Source organism: Sturnus vulgaris, chromosome Z (genome assembly GCF_052056855.1).
Source record: "Sturnus vulgaris isolate bStuVul1 chromosome Z, bStuVul1.hap1, whole genome shotgun sequence".
NCBI classification, from domain to species: Eukaryota; Metazoa; Chordata; class Aves; order Passeriformes; family Sturnidae; genus Sturnus; species Sturnus vulgaris.
In genome coordinates, this window is record NC_142283.1 from 22,444,944 (window position 1) to 22,466,611 (window position 21,668).

At 38.1% G+C, this 21,668-nt stretch overlaps 1 protein-coding gene across 1 annotated transcript in view; it reads left to right on the forward strand.

The window, feature by feature from the left end:
* The window catches only part of PRDM6 (PR/SET domain 6), a 76,321-nt gene that overhangs the window by 37,212 nt on the left and 17,441 nt on the right, over positions 1–21,668 (forward strand). Inside the window, exons 3-5 of the mRNA XM_014874403.2 lie at positions 12,674–12,801; positions 16,420–16,544; positions 19,604–19,946. Of these exons, the coding sequence (XP_014729889.1) occupies positions 12,674–12,801; positions 16,420–16,544; positions 19,604–19,946 (596 nt within the window). The remainder of the gene's footprint in view (positions 1–12,673; positions 12,802–16,419; positions 16,545–19,603; positions 19,947–21,668) is intronic.

The window sequence follows — 21,668 nt, forward strand, 5'->3', positions numbered from 1 at the left end:
GCAAACGTCACATTTAACAGCTGGACACAGAAATATTTCTCTTTAATTTGGAAGGAGAAAATTTTCTTCACAGCAGGGCACTCTCAAAAGAGTACAACATCAAAGAGGGTGGGTCTCCCCAGTCAAACATCATCTGGCTCCAGTGATGGAGCAAAATGAATGAACTGTCAGGACTTTTTTCCAGTGTGTATGTTTTTGCCAAGTGAAAAGTAAAAGGTTTAGTGGCTTGTTCTGATCACAGACCAAATCCTGATAATGAAAAGCTGATTCCCTAAAGTCTCCCTCTGATCAGCTGACAGGCAATGTCTGAAGAAGATCCCATATTGATTGATGGTCCACTTTGTATTGATGGCCCCTGCCACCCTTAGAGATAAGTGAGATATGCCAAATGCTTGACAGCTCTGGAGGGCTCCTGTAATTGTGTCTAAAGCAATGTTCTAATCTAATGTTATAATCCTCACAGAAACAAACACACTTCTAAAGAAACTTAGCATGATACTTACCAACACCAGACCTGCACTCAGGAAAGAAAAAAGCCCTTTTCACATTCTTCACTATGACGTCCACTAGCAGCATCAGCACTACTCCTTACTGCACTCCTTTCATTTGCTTCTTGAGTCTGTCTTCAGCCTCAAAAAACTGCAAACTGGCCATTCCTGCACTGTTTTTCTGACAATCCTATAATTTAATGAATTTGAAGGAATAATAGACTCTAGGAATTTTTTTATATGAAAACATGGCAACACAGTTTGTACAGCCATTACTCATTTGTTTTATGAGGAATCTCAGGCACAGTTTATCATATACTTTATTACTTGACCTTTTAATCATCATCTGGGGAACTTGACATTCCAGACATTCCAAAATATTCCAAACTAAAAATATCACTGTGCCTCATTATTTAAAACTCACAAAGGAATTAAGTATATTTTTTTCAAGGTATGTAATTTTTACTGAAATTCCTCATTTATGGTAAGCCTTAATGAGAAGTTTAAAAAAGGATTGAAAGAATTATCTGTGGAGCCTGTATTGTAGTAGTAAATGGGTGTTCTGCTGTGATAGATGTTCTACACATACACTGTAAACACACTCCCTATCCATATTTACTTACAAACTCAGAGTGAAGATAAGCAAATGGTGCACAAAAAATGTTATCAAAATCCCTGTTTTCTACAGCCACAGGATCAGGACTTTAAGTACTTGCTGTAAGCCATGTGACAAACCGTTTTCAGGGCCAGAGCTAAACCCAGGCATCTGCAGAGCATTTCAAGTGTCTGAATGGAGGTGTTTAGTGGAATTTTAAATCCTGGAAAGTATCTAAGACATACACACAGGGCTGACAAGTAATGCTCAGAACTTAAGGACAGCTGCTTGTCTTCTGGAGCAGTCGTGGAGCATTAGTGGAATACTTGTGCCCACCAGAAACACTAGTGGGAACTTAAGTTTATACACCTGAATATAACTACTATTGCCCTAGTCCAGGAACAAACCATTATCAGTGGATCACAAGCATTACATTAGGCAGCATTACTTTTTCTAGAACGAAGTAATGCTCTTGATATTTCTTGAAGGGGAGGCTACTTGTGGACAGGCTTTCTTTTCAGAGAGTATTTTCGCAGGTAGTGCATTTCTGCATTAGGGTTGGGATTTTTTACGTAAGTTTGGATGGACCATCACACAGTCCAACCTCCCTGTTCAAGGAGGGTTTCCAAGAGCATGCTACTCAGGATTGTGTGCAGACAGCTTTGAATTTCTCCTTAGGAGGAGACTCCGCAGCTTCTTGGGGCAGCCTGCTCTAATGGTCAGTTGTCCTCGTGGTAAAGTTTTTCTTCATATTCATGTGGAACTTCTTGTACATCAGTTTCTGACCATTGCCTCTTTTTACTTGGCACCAGCAAGAAGAGTGACTCCATCCTCTTGACACCCTCTCTGCGGATCCCTTAGAATCCCTAGCAGCTCTATGCTTGAGAAGAACCTTTATAATCTAATTCTTAAAATGCTTAAAGGAACATGGCATTGGAGTTTTAAAAAATTCTGAAGGTAAAGAAAAGAATGAGAAGCCCCAAGTGCTGTGAACGGAAGCCAAACTAAAATTATTTACAGAATGATAATTGTGCCATGAGTTCTATGCAGCATATTTCCGTATGTCTGAAAATACCCCTAAGAACTGAGTTTAGGATTTGTATGTGTAAGATCTGCCACCTCTCTACAAGTAGTCATTCATGCGCAAAACCATGAAAACACAATTTGGAACAGTGTTTTGAGAAAGTGCTTAATAGAAATTATAGGAATGAGGGATGAAAAGCTGTGCTGTCCTTGGGCCATCAACTTCCTCTTACAAGCAAGATAAACCTTGAGTGTGAAGAACAGACCCTGCATAATTTTGTTCTTTCTTATGTTTAAAAATCAAAGGGCAAATTAGAATGATTTCCATTTATGAGTTTCTTTTGGTCCTGAGTGATTTCTCTGAGGTCACAGAGTCATCAGTAAGTCACCCCAGGAGTGTGTACTTGCTCACTTGTTTCAGCTGTGTTGTCTAGCTTGATGCTGAGTGATTAAATCTGCCGAAATCCTTCTGGAATATTTGGTTGTGTAAAGGAATGAAAACATATGAAACAAACACTTTCAAGTTTCACTTATCAATGTCTAATGATTTTGAGAACCTCTTAGAAAATGGCCAAAGCTCTGTCACTACCTTGCAAAGGAAATAGTGCTGTTTTCAGAGGCACTGGGAGCAAGAAGGATCATGGTAACTGTCTTGATTCTCTGGCTCTGAATATAATTTTAGGTGCTTTATTACTGAGTAAGTTCATTGATTCTTTCCAGTTGAATGAGGATTTTCAGTATTGGGCCCTTACTTTTAACTTCTTCCCTGTCATATTTACTAGTATATGCATTTACCAGTCAAAGGCTGTGAGAGTCTTATTTTTTGGTTATTTCAGGTTTGATAATTTGCCTCTCTGTTTTTAAATAATCTTTTCATTTTCAGTCTGGTTTCTTTTATGGTCTCTCTGAATAGCGACCCTAGACTGGTAACACTTTTTCTCTTATCCCACATAGAAAAGACTGGAGAAAACCACCTCAGTCTGTTGCCTCCACATGGTTTTCTGCTACCAGGGCTGCACAGGAACGCAGTGTAGTGAGCAAGGTGGAAATAACAATGTTAAAGAAAAATGTCTCCATTGCAGAATGACTCATGGCTGGAGCACCACAGTACTTTTTGTCCTATCACTGGACCTGTCAGGAGAGTGCAAAACACATGGAAGGTTCTGTGATGTCAGTGGATACTGCAAGGGCATTGGTCCTTTACAGATCTGTTTACATGTGTGTAAGATACCAGCATCATATGTGGGGTTTTCTTCTGCTCTTTGTCTTCCTCTCGTTGTACTGGTGTTGAGTAACACTGTAGTGTTACATGAAATACTTTCCTATTCCAGGACCTCCATGGGCTAATGTCAAAACAAACCACAGAGACTTGACTTAAAAAAAAGTAATTTTATGAAGTCCACATAATCAGCAGGGCATTGCTTTCATGACACTTTCTGGAATAAGGCCCCAGTCCTCCAACTGCTTACACAGATGCTTGATTTCACACACGAGTAGTCCCATTGAGATCAATGGGACTACAACATGTGCAGAAGTGTTTGCTGGACTGAGGTCTAAGTGAGAGATGAAGCCTTTCACCTAGCACAGACAGTTCAAACCAATGTTTATAGTTTCATATGCCATAATCCTTTGAGAAACATTAAAACTAAATAGCTTTTAATATTATTTGGCAAGTGTTCTCTTTTATAAAATTTGCTAGATGATGCTTGCTAGATTAAAGAGAAAAACATTAAGTAGATATTACAAGATGTACGGTCCATATCAGATATGGTTAATTTTAGAAAATTGCTTTCAATTGTGTGAACAGTCAAAGAAGACCATTGGCTGTCAGGATATATTTCTGTGCGTTTTCACAGAGAGATTGCATCCAGTTGGAAAAAAATTTTGCTTTGACATAAACCAGTGAGGTCTCCTGATATTTCCTCCTTTTTCATTTATTTCAGATTTCTGTTCTGTTAATTGCTTTGGAAAGCTTGATGATAATTCTAAGTATAAACAAATTGCATGTAATACAAATGTTGCAACAAAGAAACATCGTTCTTTGAATGGACTGTTGCATTTTCTACATGGCAAGGAGATACTGTCAATTATTATTATAAAAACAGAAGCACTTCAAAGCAAGTAACTAGTTATTGACATGGATTTATTTCATATAAAGACCACAGTAAATGGCTTTCATTTTCTACATCATAATAAACCAAAGCATCCTTATCTCCTCCTAAAACAACAAGCTTGAATATTATATGAAACATATTTACATTTTTGATTCTGCTATCTGTCCATAAATAACCTGAAGGCATACTTTAACTGGTAAAGCAAATCAATTAGTCTTATGAAGAAACAGTGGAACATGGGAGCAGTATTTATAACTAATGTCTTTCTGAAATAATGACCGTGCAATTGAACAGAGAACCTGTCCAAGCATTTCCACTTATAGCAGGATGAGGTTGATGACATGTATACTACTATTGTTGCATACCAGTTTTATGTGTGTAGTTGATTATTACAGATTCAATAATATTTATTAGGTACCAGAACTGGATTTATCAGAATGTGATAAATATTCTTTTCTTTATTCTGACTGTTCAGCTTGTTCACTGTATAGGTAACCTAAAAAGTAGCATGTAATTTCAAAGTACTTTAGTGTTTGAGATGTGGTCTTTGCAAAGGATGTGATTATATGATATTACTATTGTCATAAATCAGTTTTTCTTTTTTGTTAAGCTGTTTTTGGAGAGTTTTCCATGCATTTTAGTTTGTCTCTGAGTTCCATTATATTTCATTTTTCTTTTATACAGTGAGACTAAGGAGTTCTTAGAAAGTTTGCTGAATACCCTTACTTGGTCATCAAGTTAGTGAAAGAAATAAGAAAGAAGTGATGGTTAGCTGCATGATTGTTTCTAATCACCCTTCTCATTCAGTGTGTAACAAGGAGAAGACACATATTTAGAAGGGCCCTCCTCTCCTAAACCGGCTCCTGATATTAAGGCACTTAAAGTCTGAAAGCATTAATTCTTTGAACATTTGTTGCTGTCAATATGAACCCAGCTGTATTTTGGTTTACAGCTTAAGCTATGCTCCTTAAACATAATGTTTTCAATGAATTCTGTTCGTAGTCTTCTATCTTTCAGTTCCTACAGCATCTTCTGAATGTTTCCAGCTTTCTAGATAATAAGGTCCTTTGGCAGTGTGCTGATTTCAAAGCCAGCTAGGCACCAGTAGGCTCACAAAATCCAACCTAAATGAGTAAATTATCAAGTTGTGCATACAATCCAGTTTGCTTTCAGTTTGACATTATTAGAAGCTCTAACAAATAAATAATGTATATGTGTCATAATAAACTCTAGAGTTCATCAACATTTTGCTTAACAATCATTGCCTTAGGCAAGTCAAATCTCTGAATTTTACTGTTTAGTTATCTGAGATCAGGGCTTTTCAGGAATGAAGAGGAAGACCAATATATCAGATATTCTGATTTCCTGGAAGTCTGTTTTAGACCATCCAGCCAAGATGAAGAGGCAGGTGAAATATTCTATAAGCAGCTGGGAGAAGTCTCATGATTGTCACCCCTTGTTCCTCTGGGAGACTTCAATTTAGCCAAAGTTTGCTGGAAATGGAATGTTGCAGAGGGGAAAGGATCCAGGATGACTGTGGAGTGTGTGGAAGATAACATCCTGACATAGATGGTAAGGAAGTCAGCTATGGAATGTGCTGTGCTGGACCTGTTGTGGACAACAAAGAAGGACTTGTGGGTTACGTGGTGGTCAGAGGCTGTCATGAGCACAATGATGACAAAATGATCAAGTTTTCAAATCTCAGAGATGTAAGCAAGAAGATCAGCAGAACTGCCATCTTGGACTTCCAGAGGGCAGACTTTGACCTCTTTAGGAGAACTGGCTGACAGAGTCCCTTGGGAGGCAGTCTTGAATGGCAAGGAGTCCAGGAACATTGAATGTGCCTCAAAAAGAAAATCTGTCCAGCTGTCCACATGTGCCAAAAGATAAATTGGTGAGGAAGAAGATTAGTCTGGTCAAACAGAGAACTTTGGCTGGAAGTTGGGGGAAAAGAGTGTTTTGTGACCTTTAGAGGAAAGGGGCAGGCAGTTCCAGAGGATTACAAGGATGTCATGAGGCTATGCAGGGACAAAATTAGAAGGGCCAAAGCCTAAGCAGAATTTACCTGTTGTAAATAAAAATAAAAAAGGTTTCTATAAATTGTGTAGCAACTTAAGGAGGGCCAAGTAGAATCCTTTTGGTGGATACATGAGGAAACAGTGACAAAAGATGAGGAAAAGGCTGAGGAACTTAATGCCTTCTTTGCCCAAGTCTTAATAGTAAGACCAGCTCTTCTCTGAATAACCAGTCCTCTGAGCTGTAAGACAGGTGTGGGAAGCAGAATGAAGCTGATTACAGCTTCCCTGTAATCAAGAGAGAAATGGTAAGAGACTTGCTACTCCATTTGGACATACACAAGTCTCTGGGGTCAGATGGGGTGGACACAAGCTTTGAGGACGAGGGAGAAGAGCTCACTAAGCTATTTTCCATCATTTATAAGTGGCCATGGCTCATCAGGGAGGTCCCAGTTGACCAGAGGTCAGCAGATGTAAAGCCCAGCTACAAAAGGAGCAGGAAGAAGGATGGAGGGAGCAACAGGCCTGTAAGTGTGGTCTTGGTGCCAGGGGAGGTCGTGAAGCAAATAATCTTGAGTGCCATCATGCAGACCACCAGGACTGGGCAGAGCCAGCACAGGTTTATGAAAGGCAGGTTCTGCTTGACCAACGTAGTCTTCTGTGAAAGTGTGACATACTTCGTGGATGAGGGAAAGCTGTGGATATTGTCTACCAGTGAAGCCTTTGACACCATTTCCCACAGAATTCCTCTAGAAAAACTGGATGCAGATAGCTTGTACTCTTCAAGTAAAAAATGGAAACTAGCCATGACCAGACAATAGACATGAGTGGTGCTAAATACAGCTCGTGGCCAGTCACAAGTGCTGTTTCCCAGGGCTCAGTCGTGGGGAACAGCCCTGTTCAATATCTTTATCTGTGTTATGGATGTGGGGATCAGGAGCATCCTTTGTCAGTTTGCAGGTGACACTAATTTACACGAGTGTAGAACTGCTGGAGGGTGGATAGGCTCTGCAGAGGCATCTGGGCAGGCTGGATTGACAGGGTAAGGCGAAGCCTATGAGGTCAAACGAGGGCAAGTACCAGGTCCTTCACTTCGGTCACAACAGCCCTACATCATGGTAGGGGATGGAGGCAGAGAGGCTGGAATGATGTCTTGGTGGAAAAGGACCTAGAGGTGCTGATTGACAGCAGCTGAACATGAGGCAGCTGTGCCCAGGTGGCCAAGAAGGCCAAGGGCATCCTGGCCTGTGTCCACAATAGTGTGGCCAGCAGGACCAGGGAAGTGACCATCCCCCTGTACTGGGCACTGGGGAGGGCACACAAGTCCTGTGTCCAGTTCAGGGCCCCTCACTACAAAAAGGACATTGAGGTTCTGCACACATTTAGAGAAAGGCAATGGAGCTGGGGAAGGGTGTGCAGCACAAATCCTGGAGAAAAAGAAGACTGGGGGGACCTTATTGCTCTGTACACCTTGCTGAATGGAAGTTCTAGGGGTGTGCAAGTTGGTGTCTTCTCTCAAGTAACAAGCAACAGGAAAAGACCAAACAGCCTCAAACTGTGCCAGGGGAATTTTAGCTAGGATATCAGGGAAAAGTTCTTCACCAAGAAGGTTGTCAAGCACTGGAACAGGCCGTTCAGGGAAGTGATTGAGTCACCATCCCTGCAGGTATTCAAAAGAAGTGTAGCTGTGGCACTTAGGGACTTCATTTAGGGACTTCAGCCCTGCGTGGCTTGGCAGTGCTGGGTTAAGGGTCGGATTCAATGATTTTAAAAGTCTTTTGCAACCTAAACAATTCTATGATTCTATAATTGCACACCTCTTACAAACTGTCAGCTTAATAGCCAGGCTTATAATCATTATCGTTTTTGGCATTGTTTTAAACTTCTGTTTAGGATAGACACCTTTAGAAGATGTGGTAGTGTTTTTACATCAAAAGCAGGGTCTCACAATAGTGAGATTTGCCTAACGTAGAACTTTCAGGGTTCTGATGTCCAAGTTAGCAAAGAAGAAACTTTCAGTGGAACTGTGGCTTGTAGGTTCGTACACTGATACAGGAAGAATATAACTTGTATGGATGCTACCACACTTAACATGTCTGGTTACAACTTTTTCACCATATTACATAGTTTTGGGTACCTCTTTGCTATCTTCCCATTGAAGTTAAGAGTAAAACTTCTTTAGAGAGGAGAAGACTCGTAGTAAATTATTTGAAAATTCTTTTATTTTATGCATGTGATATCAATGAGAATAGGACTGAACAGCAAAATGCAAGAGTCTCTCTAATGGTAAGAATTAATTCTTGCATATTTTGTGGTTTTCTTCACATCTCTTTTAATGTTTTGCAACATAAAACAAATACTCTAATAGCTACTTTTACAATATAAATGTTCATGCAAAGAAAAGTTATATTTTCAGGATCACTCTCTTCCCTGACTGCCTAAGATGAAAATTAGCAGCCAAATAATTATCTGTTAATAACTTTTTTATCTGACTAAATATAACAATAAAATGCAGGAAGAATTTCTAGAGACATAAGCCTTTAGCAGACCATGGAAAGAGAACTAGGGAAGGCAGCAGATAGAGAGGAAAGAACTTCAACAAACTATTTTTGCTCTTGCTACTGCTTCTGTGAAATCGTTTTTAATTGCTTCATAATTTGGCTTTTTCTGCAGCTGTGCTGTTACATTTAAACTTCTTTAATCAAAAATTTTGTGGCATCTATACCAGAAACTGGAGCAACAGTTTTTATCATTGGAATGAATTTGCCCTGTTGATCCAAGTGAGCAATAATGACTACATCAGTGCTGAAGTAATTGAAGGTTCTCAAAACTCTCTTCAGGACTCTGACTTTAATATTGCTTAAATCTTAGATGTTACATGTTTATGTTGTTTCTGTTATTTATGTTAGTTATGGCTGTTCAGAGATTTTAGAGCATCATTTATATGATATGCAGTGTGCTTTAGAAGTTATATTATTACTGCCATTGTGCGTTGCTCTTATCATTGTCATTAAAGTAGCAGTGTCTATATCCTCCAAATAATTATCCTCAACCAATCCAGCAAGTGATACATCCAATCCTTCATATTTAAGTTATGTTTGTATGCCATTAGAAAAGGAATCTGACTTCTATTGATGTATCGATTATTTAATAAAGTGGTGTTGGCAAGGAAGGGAATAGAAAATACCTAAAAGAGAAGACTTGTATTCTGATGATTATTTTGGACTTACTTTCTTGGGAAACGAAGCAGTTTCTGTTTTATTCTGAAATCAAAGGATGAAATTCATAGAGGAGAAGTACGTATCACATTCTGAGCCTCTTGATTTGCAACATACCAGTAAAGCATCAGTAAAAAGTCAAGAACCTACTAAGAAGTTAATTAACTGCAAGGTAACTGCTAAGGGGGACCATAAGGCATGTCAAAAGAGGTAAGTGCAGACCTCTTTTATCAGATTCAGTCTCTTCCACATATCTGGTTCATTCTATTACAACACAAACAAAAAACCACAACAAAACCCAAACCCTTAAAACTCAGCAAAATCAACAGTTATCAAGGTCCAGTAAGAAGCTTAGGTAACACTTCCAAGTGCAGTCAAAGTAGAAAAATGAAATAACTAATTGTGTTTCCACTATTTAGATCAGTGACTGATGTGAGATACAGAAAAAATAAATGCAGAATCTGAAGGGACTTGGAGAAATGGTATTCTATTTTGCCATGAGACTGTTGCAATGTGTTAAAAATTATGCCAGTGTAGATAGATGTAATGATCAAGTGAGGTAGTCAAAGGCTTCCAGTAACATCAGTTTATCACAGGTTTCTGCAGTATTTTCTGTAGTAGATACTGTTTAAGGATGTATGCATGTGTAACAGAGATGTGAATAAATATATATATCCATAATTTACTGTAGTGCCTGTATTCACAGCTTGTCCTACAGGTTTGCATTTGCTCTGTTCTGGCAGGTTATGGTTTGCTGACTCATGAGGGTTTCTTCAGGCAGTTATATCTTCACTGGTTTCCTGATTTATAGAACTGTAAAATGAATAAGAAGTCCTGCATGATGATGATGGGAAAAATAATAACCATGTCTGAGTTTTGTATTTTTTTTCCCAGATTTTAACCTGTATTATGCAACTTGACAAATAGATTCGAAACAGTGTTGTTGTTTACCTTCTAAGCCTAGGGCTTCTGCTTTCTTACAGATGGGTTTACAGTCCTGTAAGACTAGGGCTGAGAATGCTGTTGGATAGATTATGACTATGCAGCAAAGTCAGTAATGTCCTCCTAGGAAAGCGGGGCACAGTGCCACTTGATGCATCGGTACTTGTGAGAAAAAAGTATTTGAAAACACTTAGTCTTACAGCACAATCCTTCCAATTCCAGACCAAGGCCCAGGAAAGATCCAGTCCTACGTTTCAATGACAGATTTTTATTTTTCATATCAGTTAATGACTGTCTATTTGCACAAAATTCTGGGTAGGACCCTGCGTGCCAAGATCTGAGTGTCACTACTGATTATGGCAGACCTCTTTGTCTTTTCTGTTTCATATCATCTGGGGATTAGGAAGATATCAGCTCTTTATTTATGGGAATTGTTTTTGCCTCATGTTAAGTCATATATTGTTATGTGAATAAGCAGCATGTAAATGGATATAATAAATGCTGCTGAGAATGTTTGCATAGATATTGCCAAAATGGTTTCAGCCAAGTACTGTTAGTCATTAATTTTTCCTTCTCTTCCTTTTTACAGGCTGATGTTCTATAGAACTTTTCTGATTTCTTCACAGATTTTTATAGTTTAACATATTTTTCTCACATATTCAATATTCATTAAGATATTTGCATAAGAATAGGTCCTTGCTGATAATAAGCATGTTACCATTTATAAAAAAAGAAACTTAATCCCTGGGATTGGAGTATTTGTTTACTTCTGAGGACTTCTGATTTCTCTGTCTTTATCCCGCACAGTGTACGCTAGGGTAGCATCTTGCTTATCCAACACAGGAGTATTTGGCCAGGTTCCACCTGGTCCTTGTCACAGACACTCAGGAAAAAAGGATAAGGATCGCCATAGACACTTGATTTCTGTATTTCTCATGCTCTTTCAATGGAAATATTCCTCCTGGTTACTCACAGTCTCTCTTGGCCAAAAGCAAAAGCAAGGCTAGTTCCTGAATTTGAGACTCTCCTTTTGTGGAGGAAAAAACTAGATTTTGATTCCTGTGTATATTTTTTTGTGAACTGTAGGAAATCCTCTTTTAAAAATCATAAATATTGAATATAGTCACATAATTTCTGAGATTTTTCTCTTGATATTGAAATGGACAGTCAAGATTATTAATCTGTATATACTAGAGATGTTCAATTCAATGTAATAAATGTGCTTCCTCTTTACTTAGCAGAATTAATACTTTCAAGAAGACATCAATTTAGGCTCATACAATTTCAAAAGGGATAAAATTTTGAGGATACAGATATTAAAGCAAATGGTGTTCATAGAGGGGAAAAAGGCATGAAAATGAGATTTACTTCAGATAGGCACCTAATTGTTCAGATGCATTTGAGAAGTGTGCCAAAGTAATTGAATAACAAGTAAAAGTCTTGTGAGATCACATGCTTTTACTAGGATTAGACCTACCTAGATAACATTTTTTTAAGCAGTCAGGAGGGCAGGTATGCATGATATATTTACCTTTCCATTTCAGAGCCTCCAGAGCAACTCTGTTATTGACTTCAGAGAGAGCATTCACTTCTGAATAGAAACATAATACTGTCTTTTTTAAAATCACCATATCTGACTCTCATGTCCTTAGCAGGGATGTCATGTTTAGGAAAACAATGATTCCCTCAGGACTGGTTTCTCATTTGGTACTTCAAAAAAATTGTATGTCTCAAGGGAGCTCCTAAAGGCATCATCAACTCCATTTTTCCTTCTACTCTCATTTGTTTTGATATTATGAATCCTACAACTCCCTAGCATATCATGGGAGGTTGCTGAAATACATGCTCTTGCTGTAACTGAGATGTGAAGGAAGGGAGTCTTATTTAGGAATTACTACTGCCCCTTGCTCAGATGTCCCAGCTATTTTATTGCACACTTTACATACAGATTTTCTTGTTTATCTGACAGTTCATTATTTAAAGCCAGCTTGTCAAAATAGGTTAAATATTCTTTGGGAAACATGGTCACATCTTTGAGACACCACAAATATTTTTAATATGAAAAGATTGGCTTGATAAGAGAAACATGATAAACTTGCATCCCCTAAAATACTTCTCTGCTTTTTCATGTGTTATTTCTAAGAGTATCAGTGGACAGATGACAAACTTCATGGCAATAAAAGTCCGGGAGAAGCCAGAGAAAGAGACACCAGCAAAGCAGTGAAAATGATTGCTGATTATTTGTTCTAACTACTTGACCTTGTGACATCTCCCCCAGATATATGACCAGGATGGGACACTGCAGCACTTTATCGATGGTGGAGAGCCCAGTAAGTCAAGCTGGATGAGGTACATCCGATGCGCCAGGCACTGTGGGGAGCAGAACCTAACGGTGGTTCAGTACAGGTAAAGTCATCTTTGCTTCCCCCGACGACACGGAATTAGAATGTTTTATCAGCCTGTAGCCATCAGCAGCACTGCTGCCTTTGATTGCAAAAACAGTGTCGGAGCTTTGGAGGATGTGCTCGCACACACGGGGCAGCGCTCGCGGGGTGAAGCTCCCGGGAGCGAGGGCAGCCCTGTGTCACTTGTGTGACCACCCCGCCACACGGAGCTCTCTGCTCTTCTTCAAACACTCTCGTCCAGAGGCAAGCCAACACAAGCAGTTCTCCACCCTTAATCGAGACGAGTGTGGTAGGGGAGGGGGAAAAGTGGCACCCAGGGGCATCCTGAGGGTCAGTCACGAGGCGTGTATACATCTCCAGCTTTTTTGTTGAGTGCACCTGCTAGCCGAGATTGCTGGAGCTTGTACCTCTCACGCTGCTGGCCAGAGAAAGTCAAAAGGTGAAGAAAAATGTAAAGAAAATATGCATTTTACTTTGTACTTGCAAATAGATCCAGAAAACTCAGACAACATATTACATAAATACATGATCTCAGCTGTAAACAAACCTTTTGCCTTAGAATCAGAAGCGACTGCTTGGCCTTATTAAATGTGGTAGAAAGCACATCAAAGAATGCCCCGGGCTTGCCAGTTGCAGTGAGCAATGATCTTTGCTGGTTGCTTTAGAGAGCAGAGTTTCTTTTATTTAGGAAAAATCTTAAACTTATTTAAACTACCTTTAAAATTAAAAATAAAACATACAAAAGCAAGCTAAAATGAAATATATAAAGTTTGATTAACCCATAGGGATCCAATTTAACGATGGTAAAATTGTTCAATTGCATTTTCAACTTTTTTTATTCTCTGGCCAGTTGACTAAACAATGCTGCAGTTAAAAAAATAACAGTCCTATTTATACGTTACAAATCTTTTATTATATGCTTAAATATCTGCTATCTATAGCTAAAATACCATCGGATTTTAAATAAACACAGTGGATAATGAATGAAGATTGTTGTGACAAAAGAGTATTTTTGTAGGTATCTTGTGGACTGTTTCTCTATGTGGTGATGTGTACGTGCACACATATATATATAAAAAAAAAGAAAAAATATATGCACACACACATATATATATATAGATGACAAAACTAAATGAAAAGTGAACATGAGAAAGTCATTACACATCTGTCAATATTAAGTGGATTTTACAACTCTCCTTTCATGATGGAGTTTTTACTTAGAGTTCCCTCTGTTGATCTGTTTTCGATTACTTCAGATCTTTATAAAATGAACTACAAAAACACAATTTAAAAAACTGGCATCCATCACCAGTGACTGCATCCAAGTGTAAGAAAATAGAAAAGTTGGACGCTGAAAAACCAGCCTAATTTTTATTGTACATGGACGTCCTCCTCACAGAAAGTCAGCTGGTTTAAATTCATTCTGTTATGATTTGTAATATCTAAATGGAATTTTCTTCAAAGTGCTCTTGATTGATTGACCCTTAGCTGAACGTTTTGTTTTTATTTTGAGGCTGACAATAATGTTTGTTGGCATGTGTTCTGCTTCAACTGCGTTGGGACGCCATGAAGCTATCTTTATGAGTCATCCAACCACAATACTAAATACATGTCAGCAAAGGAAATATTATCCGAAAAGGGAAAAATCCCTTTGATGTACTTCAGCATGCAGAGATTTCTGCGAGTTTTGGAAGCTCTGCACACTTGTAAGGGACGGTGTACACTTACACATTTTTTTCCCTGCCTACTCCAAGCCCCACAGACCACCCATTGCTCAAAAACAGTTCTGCTCTTTCAGCGGCAAAGTGTGTCATTTGGTTTTAGCACATTCATTTGCCGGGCTGCTGTGTTTATGTTAAGGGAAGCCAAACTGAGAGATGAAATGTTACAAGGGTGAAGTACAAAGTAGACTCAATTTTTCTCAAGTTAAGAGATGCCGGTAATTTATAGCGTGGCTCCGATTTTCATTTTTATGTAACGGTGGAAAGAATTAACTAAATGCAAAGCTCTGGGAAGAAAGAGAGAGAGAGAGAAGAAGACGAGGGGAAGGAGGAGGAGGGAAGATGAAGGGGAGACACAAAGGGGAGAGTTTTTGTCAGATATTCATAGAAGGCTAAGAAAACCGTTCTGCTTAGCTAGCAGTGCCCTCCTGAGACAGGGTGGCAGTAAGCGAGGAAAATAACAAGATAAATGAAATTTTTGCAGCTGCTAGTAAAATATTGAGAATCTGCACTTTTTTATTGATCTTTATGATCCTGTTGCCAAGAGCCACTTTGCGGTGACAAAATATGTTGACAAGTGCATATCTCACTGCCATGAAAAATGTGGTAGAAGATTCTCCTTATGTCTGCAGTGTTATACAAGGAACAAATTGCATTGCTACAGCCAATTCTTTATAGAAAGTCTAAATTTAAGGCTACCAACCCTAAACACTTTTATCTTGAACTTCAGAATAATGTTTGTAGCAATTCTTCACTCAGAAAACTGGTTGAGGCCTAACTTCTCTCTCTCTCTCTCTTTTTTTTTTTTTCCTATAGATGTTTTTCTGCCTTACATAAGCTGTTATAAAAAATGGTCATTTCTTAGTAGTTTGACTGTATCACTTTGGTATGTAATCCTTCAGCAAGAGTGGACTGTTCTTCTTGTATATATTGAATTTCTATCCATCTCACAGGAGTGTGTTTTACTGTTCCATGTGAGGCATAAGGGAAAAGCCACTGCAAGCTGATAACATTTGTCTTTTATCTTGTGCCTGATTCTAATCTTACACAGTTTTTGCTGCCATGTAAATGTCTTAACTGCAGAAATATCACTCTGAAGCTATTTACATCACTGCAAAATCAGGATAAGGGTCTTGATTTTATGCTAAAGACATTAGGATTTTTCCCCACCCTCAATTCCCACTTCAGTAGTCTAGAAATATTCAGTCTTCTCTCACAGGAACAATGAGATATCACACTTATGGTAACACTGATTCAAACATACCAAATCATTGGCACTGGCCTCATGTAGAGGGGAAGATTTTAGTGCTGCATGGTCCAATCAACCCCAATTTTTTTATTTCCCCTAAGTCAAAGTCTGTTTTTCTCAACAACCCAAGATCTCTCTTTCAGTGGTATATTAGTTCCATGAACGGTCACTTCACACTACTTCAAAGGTCTTGCTAAATTAACTTATTCACATAAAAGTGCTGTTGTCTATTTACCATAAAATATGTTAACTTTAGCTCAGATGACAAATACAAAGCTGTTTGAATGACTGTACTTGCTGATCTGTGTACACCTGTCAGATAGTTTATACTGTGTAAGCAAAACGTGCCATTCTAAAATCCCCCTGAAACAGACATTGCAAGAAAATACGTGTATTTTTATAGTATCTTGGTCCTTCTAAACCCTTAGCTTTTAATGTATGCTAGATACAACTTGTTGTAATGTTGTTAGCCTGTGCTACAGCAACGAAGTCCTTCTCGACAGATTTGGTTTTAAAACAATCTAAGTTATTCATTTAGTTATCTGGAGAAATGCTTCCAAAACAATGAATTTCTACTGTAATACCATGTACTATAAGATGAGAATGATCTGTTCCTAAATCATGCAATGTTTTCTTTTTTCTTGATTAGGTCGAATATATTCTACCGGGCTTGTATAGATATCCCCAGGGGCACTGAGCTGTTAGTGTGGTACAATGACAGCTACACATCTTTCTTTGGAATCCCTCTCCAGTGCATTGCACAAGATGAAAATTGTAAGTTCTGCCTTGCATTTCTACCTGTGTAAGCTATAATTCCTCTTTCATGCCTAATCAGATATATCATAGAGTATTTTAGGGAGACCTCTGTCCCTGGGACTTCAACACCAGTCTGGATGGAGCTCTGAGCAATCTGTTCTGGTGGTGTCTCTGCCCATGGCAGGGGAGTTGGAACTAGATGTTCTTTAAAGTCCCTTCCAACTAAAACCATAAGCGAAAAATTAACCAATCCATTGTAAACAAGTTTGTTTGGTTCTCCCCATTGTTACCAGACCTATCACAAAACACTGCCTTGCCAAAACAGTAATGCATTGCAAGCCCACAGGGTCTCTGCTGGTGATTCCTTTTTCTATTACCTCTGAGCATGTTGAGAAAAGCTTTGGCTGGCTGATTCAAGAGGTTAGATCCTGTGGTTAAACATAAAAACCTACTTTAAGAAATACTGAGTGTACGTACCCCAAAATGACAGTAAATCTCTATGCCATCCTGACCATCCCCATTTTCATCCATTCTTTTGCCTGTTCTCAACATTTTATTTCTATTTTTATTTTATTTTTATTGCTAGTGATCCCCACAAAACTAAGCATGCATGGATACTTATAATACAGGCAAAATCTAGTGGTGGATACCTTTGTCTGTTATAGAAATGGGTGATCCAGGCATATTATTCAATTTTACTGCTTGTGTGTGAGACTTGTTTAGTGCTTATATCCATTTTGGCAATTATATATATCTATGCAGTGGAAGAAAACAATAATGGACGGGTTGGCTTTGGTCTAAAGTAACCCTGTGACTGCCCACACTTAATAAATCACGTCAAAGATGTATGCTTTTGGTCCTACGCTTGGATACTTAAACAGGATGAACTGCTAGGAGGAACTAGTGTCTTGTAGAAACTTCAATACTGAATCATTCAGCAATTAAACAGCAAGATAGCAGGGATTAAACTGTCGAAAATAAACATCCTTTCCCATCTTGAGTTTTCAAGTCTGTTGGGCTTGAGAAAATTTTAAAAGAAATTTAGTTATTGGCAGAAATATTTGCTGATGAAAGTCATGCTCCGCAGACTACAATGTAGAAATATTTTTTTCTTTCAGGAACTGAAGACTACAAAATTTTTATTTGAAAAGAAAAGCATTATGGCTAAAATCTGTAACTATTGTTTCTTGCTATTTTTCAGTGAGACAAACCAGAGTTTCATCCACAGAGACACTGACATGAGTAGTTGAAATTAATCTTTGACCATGGAGCCAGCTGCAGACTGACATAGGACTTAAGTCCCTCTTAAACTCCCAGAATGTACCTTCTGCTTATCTTCTGCACAGGGGTATTGTCAGCAGCACAAGTTCTGCCTGTATTCCTTAAGCCTTCAGTAGCTTGATCTCATTGCTTCTGTGAACTTTTATGAGCGCAATTTAAAGAAAATAAAAAAGTGATCTCCTTCTTCTGACTACCTTGACGCAAAATGATAGTATACAAAATGCTCCTGGTACTGAAGAGACATAGATGTATTCTGTGTCTGGAAACTTGTGATAGACGGCTCCATGGATGTAACTATTTAGAAATTATGTTCTCAGATACTACAAGAAAGAATAGATTAGGAAGAACCTCAACTGACATAAATTAAATATCTTGTAATAATATAATGTTGGAATTGCTATGACTGATCACAGATATTAGAACATAACTCTATAGCAACTGGTAGGATTGAAAATATTATCAAATATTAATTTGTGGGTTTTTTTTCGGGGGGGTGGTTTGTATATTAAATAATGTTGGCTGATTCCAGCTTACAAATGAAATTTAATTCTCATGTTTGCTCTTAGAAATCTATCATCATGACTTGGCAAAACAGAGTTATAATTTCTAATCACCTGTTTAATATATGCTATATACCGATTTGTAGATATAAACAGTTTGTGACGGTAACTAAATTTGTGTACATAGATTTATACGTATATAACATATTTAATTTTAAAATTTCCATTATAATATTAGCTCATGAGCCTAAGTGTGCCAAAATTAGAAATCATTAGAAGTTACTTGGTCCAGGTGGCCTAAATTATGTTTAGTTTTGCATTGTGGTGCAAGCTTTTGTCAGCAGACTATTTTTTCACAAGACCCTTGCCTCATTCACTTTATGATCTACATAGTTCTCAAGGTGTGAGGCAGCTGTTCAATTTCTTCTACTTGCTTGACCTCCTGCCTTTCTTATCACAAAACATTCAAATTCAGCACTAAATCACTTCTTTGTGAAAAGCGTATTGCATTTGTTGCTGAAATATCTGAGTACCTCATAAGCCATAGTTAATTAACGATCATATGGCTAGAAACAATTTTCACGGGACTTTAAAACATTTTTTTGTCTGTTTTGCAGGTGGGAAACTGATGCACAAAGATCTCTCTGCCTGTACTTTGTGTTTCATGGTGACCTATCTGCTATTAACCTCAGGCATAAGATACATGATCAAGTCCCTGGTTTCTTACTGCGTTGGCAGTGTGACTGTTTGTGAAATGTAAAAGTAAAATATCCTTAGAGTCTACCCTTTCATAGGATAAGGGAACTATTGCTGCAGTATCTCAAGGAGTGTCCCAGCAAGGATTTTTTTTCTCCATGCTCTCAAAGTCCATGCTTGTCTGTGATATAGCAGTCAGACATGCTGACTACAACATGCAGAGTCAGGGTATCACAAGTGGTGCAGCTTTTTCTTTCAGATGACAATCCCATAGTGTAATAAATATATATCACAGTCAGGCTGTTCTGGGTCCTTTCAGTCTCAGACACTCTCTTGCACAAATTTTCATTTCAGTGTCATAGAATCAGCACCATCCATTTAGATCACTATCTCGTTCAAGCCCTTATTTTCTTTTTTTTTTCTCTTTTTTTCCCGTTTTTTTTCCTTTTTTCCTTTTTTTGGTACATTGTTAAAATAAAATTGTTTCATTGTAGTGTCAAGAAAATGGATGTTGATTTTTTTTCTTGGTGTCTCCCAAAATTGTATTAGTTTTAAAAAGGCATAAAAAGGATCTTATTTACTTTTCTTGTTTTCTCCCAGTGAATGTCCCTTCGACTGTAATGGAGGCCATGTCCAGACAAGACACCCTACAGCCATTTAATAAAAGTAGCAAACTATCCCCTGCCACTCCACAGCGATCCGTAGTATTTCCACAGACTCCGTGTAGCAGAAATTTTTCTCTCCTGGATAAGTCTGGGTCCATCGAGTCAGGATTTAACCAGATCAGTGTCAAAAACCAACGAGTTCTTGCAAGCCCAACTTCAACAAGCCAACTAAATTCTGAGTTCAGTGACTGGCATCTTTGGAAATGTGGGCAATGCTTTAAGACTTTCACCCAGCGGATCCTCTTACAGATGCATGTGTGTACGCAGAACCCCGACAGGTAAAGCCCAGGCTCTCTTTATTTCTGTATCTACTGATAGCCAGATCCACTGCTTTATTCTTTTATCAAGCTGTTATCATTTTCAAAACCAAACCATTATTATGAGGAGCCTGTATGACATAATTCATCTGCAGCTGCGTGAAGTAAGCTGATAAAAACGATTGCTTGCCTTCACTATTTGTAAAAACATTCTGTGCCTAAATGTGCAGATAAAAGGAAATAGCTAAGCATATAATCTTGTTTTTAGAATGGTTTGGTACATCTGATGGAGGCAACAAAATAGAATGAAAATTTATGAATATAATAGATGGAAAAAATGAGGTCAAGATAATTAAAAGTCTCTCTGTCTTCCAAAGATAATCTAACTTGCTGCTCAGTGGCTGTCACAGTCATTTCAGGGTTCACCTATAGTGTGCAATGCGTATGAACTTAATTAAGTACTAAGAGGTAATGAATTGGAATTTTTTGCTTAGTACTATTTTTCTTCATAGCATGCAAACCCATAAATCGTACAAAGCTGTCAAAAGGAAATACCTACTCCACCAGTGATGTGGAGGAAAACAGATGCCACTTATTCAATAAACTAATATCCACACAGAAGAAAAATGTTGACTAGATACCTCAGAGTCAAAGTTGGTTTGAAAGTTTGTCAATACAGAATTTTATGGCTGTGAACTGAGGATGAAATTTAGCTGAACAAGTGAATTAAAATTTCAGGTACTCTGACCGGTGGCACAGTAAATATAATGGAACCATTATTTATGAATCAAAGCTGGTTTATTTGACAATTTTGATAGCTGACAGGACAAAAGACAAAAATCAAATTAATTCAATAAAAAAGGCTGCCCGTGTTTTGTCTCTTCTTCAGCTGTGAAGATTTGAGCAGAACAGCTGAATCCCTGGAAGGTTGTTATAAAAGCAGCATTTAATTGTGAATTACAGTTAACAAAACACTACCAAAAAATAGCAAAGAGTGAGTCTGTGCATGTGTTTGTGTGCATGTCTATGTCTCCTTTTGTATTTTGTGTACTATCTACACGTGCACATATGCTTGTGTGATTCTATGGGTATGGAGAGAATAAGTCCATCTTTCCAAAAGAAATGTTAAGCATGAAAGAGGCTAATTAGTTTCCAAGCTAATATTCATAAAAATTAAAGAACTGATAATATTGTGAATGCAAACAAGCCCTTTTAACGCTTCTCTGGATTTTGTGCTTGCCTCAGCAGAAGCAAATGCCTTGCCAAGGAAGCTGTAGGATGAAACTGGTAATTTAATAGACTATTGTTCCTGGAAGGTCCCCTCTCCTACATATCACGGACTTTTGTGCTTCTAGTGTTAAAGCATCCTAAGCATACTGTAAAGCATAAAACAGTGCATCCGTCTGGAAGAGTCTAGAGTCTAGAGACTGGAAAAGGCATGTTGTGAGGCCCTCCACATACTTTTTCAGTGATTCATCCAATCAGGTGTGACACCTAAATGTCATCCTTTACTTGAACCTGTGTCTTCCTTTATGAAGAATCAAGGTGCAGTGCAGATAATAGTAAATGCAAGAAGAGTCTCTCTTAATGGCACTGTTCTTCTCTCTAAGTGACAGCTAAATATTCATTTTGTCGTGAAAAGAAAATAAGGATAAGTCTGTCTTACCATTGTATCTTTCATCTTGGAGGTGAGAGATTAATTTTTTAAAATTAAAATTACATATTTTTATTTATTTCCTCCTA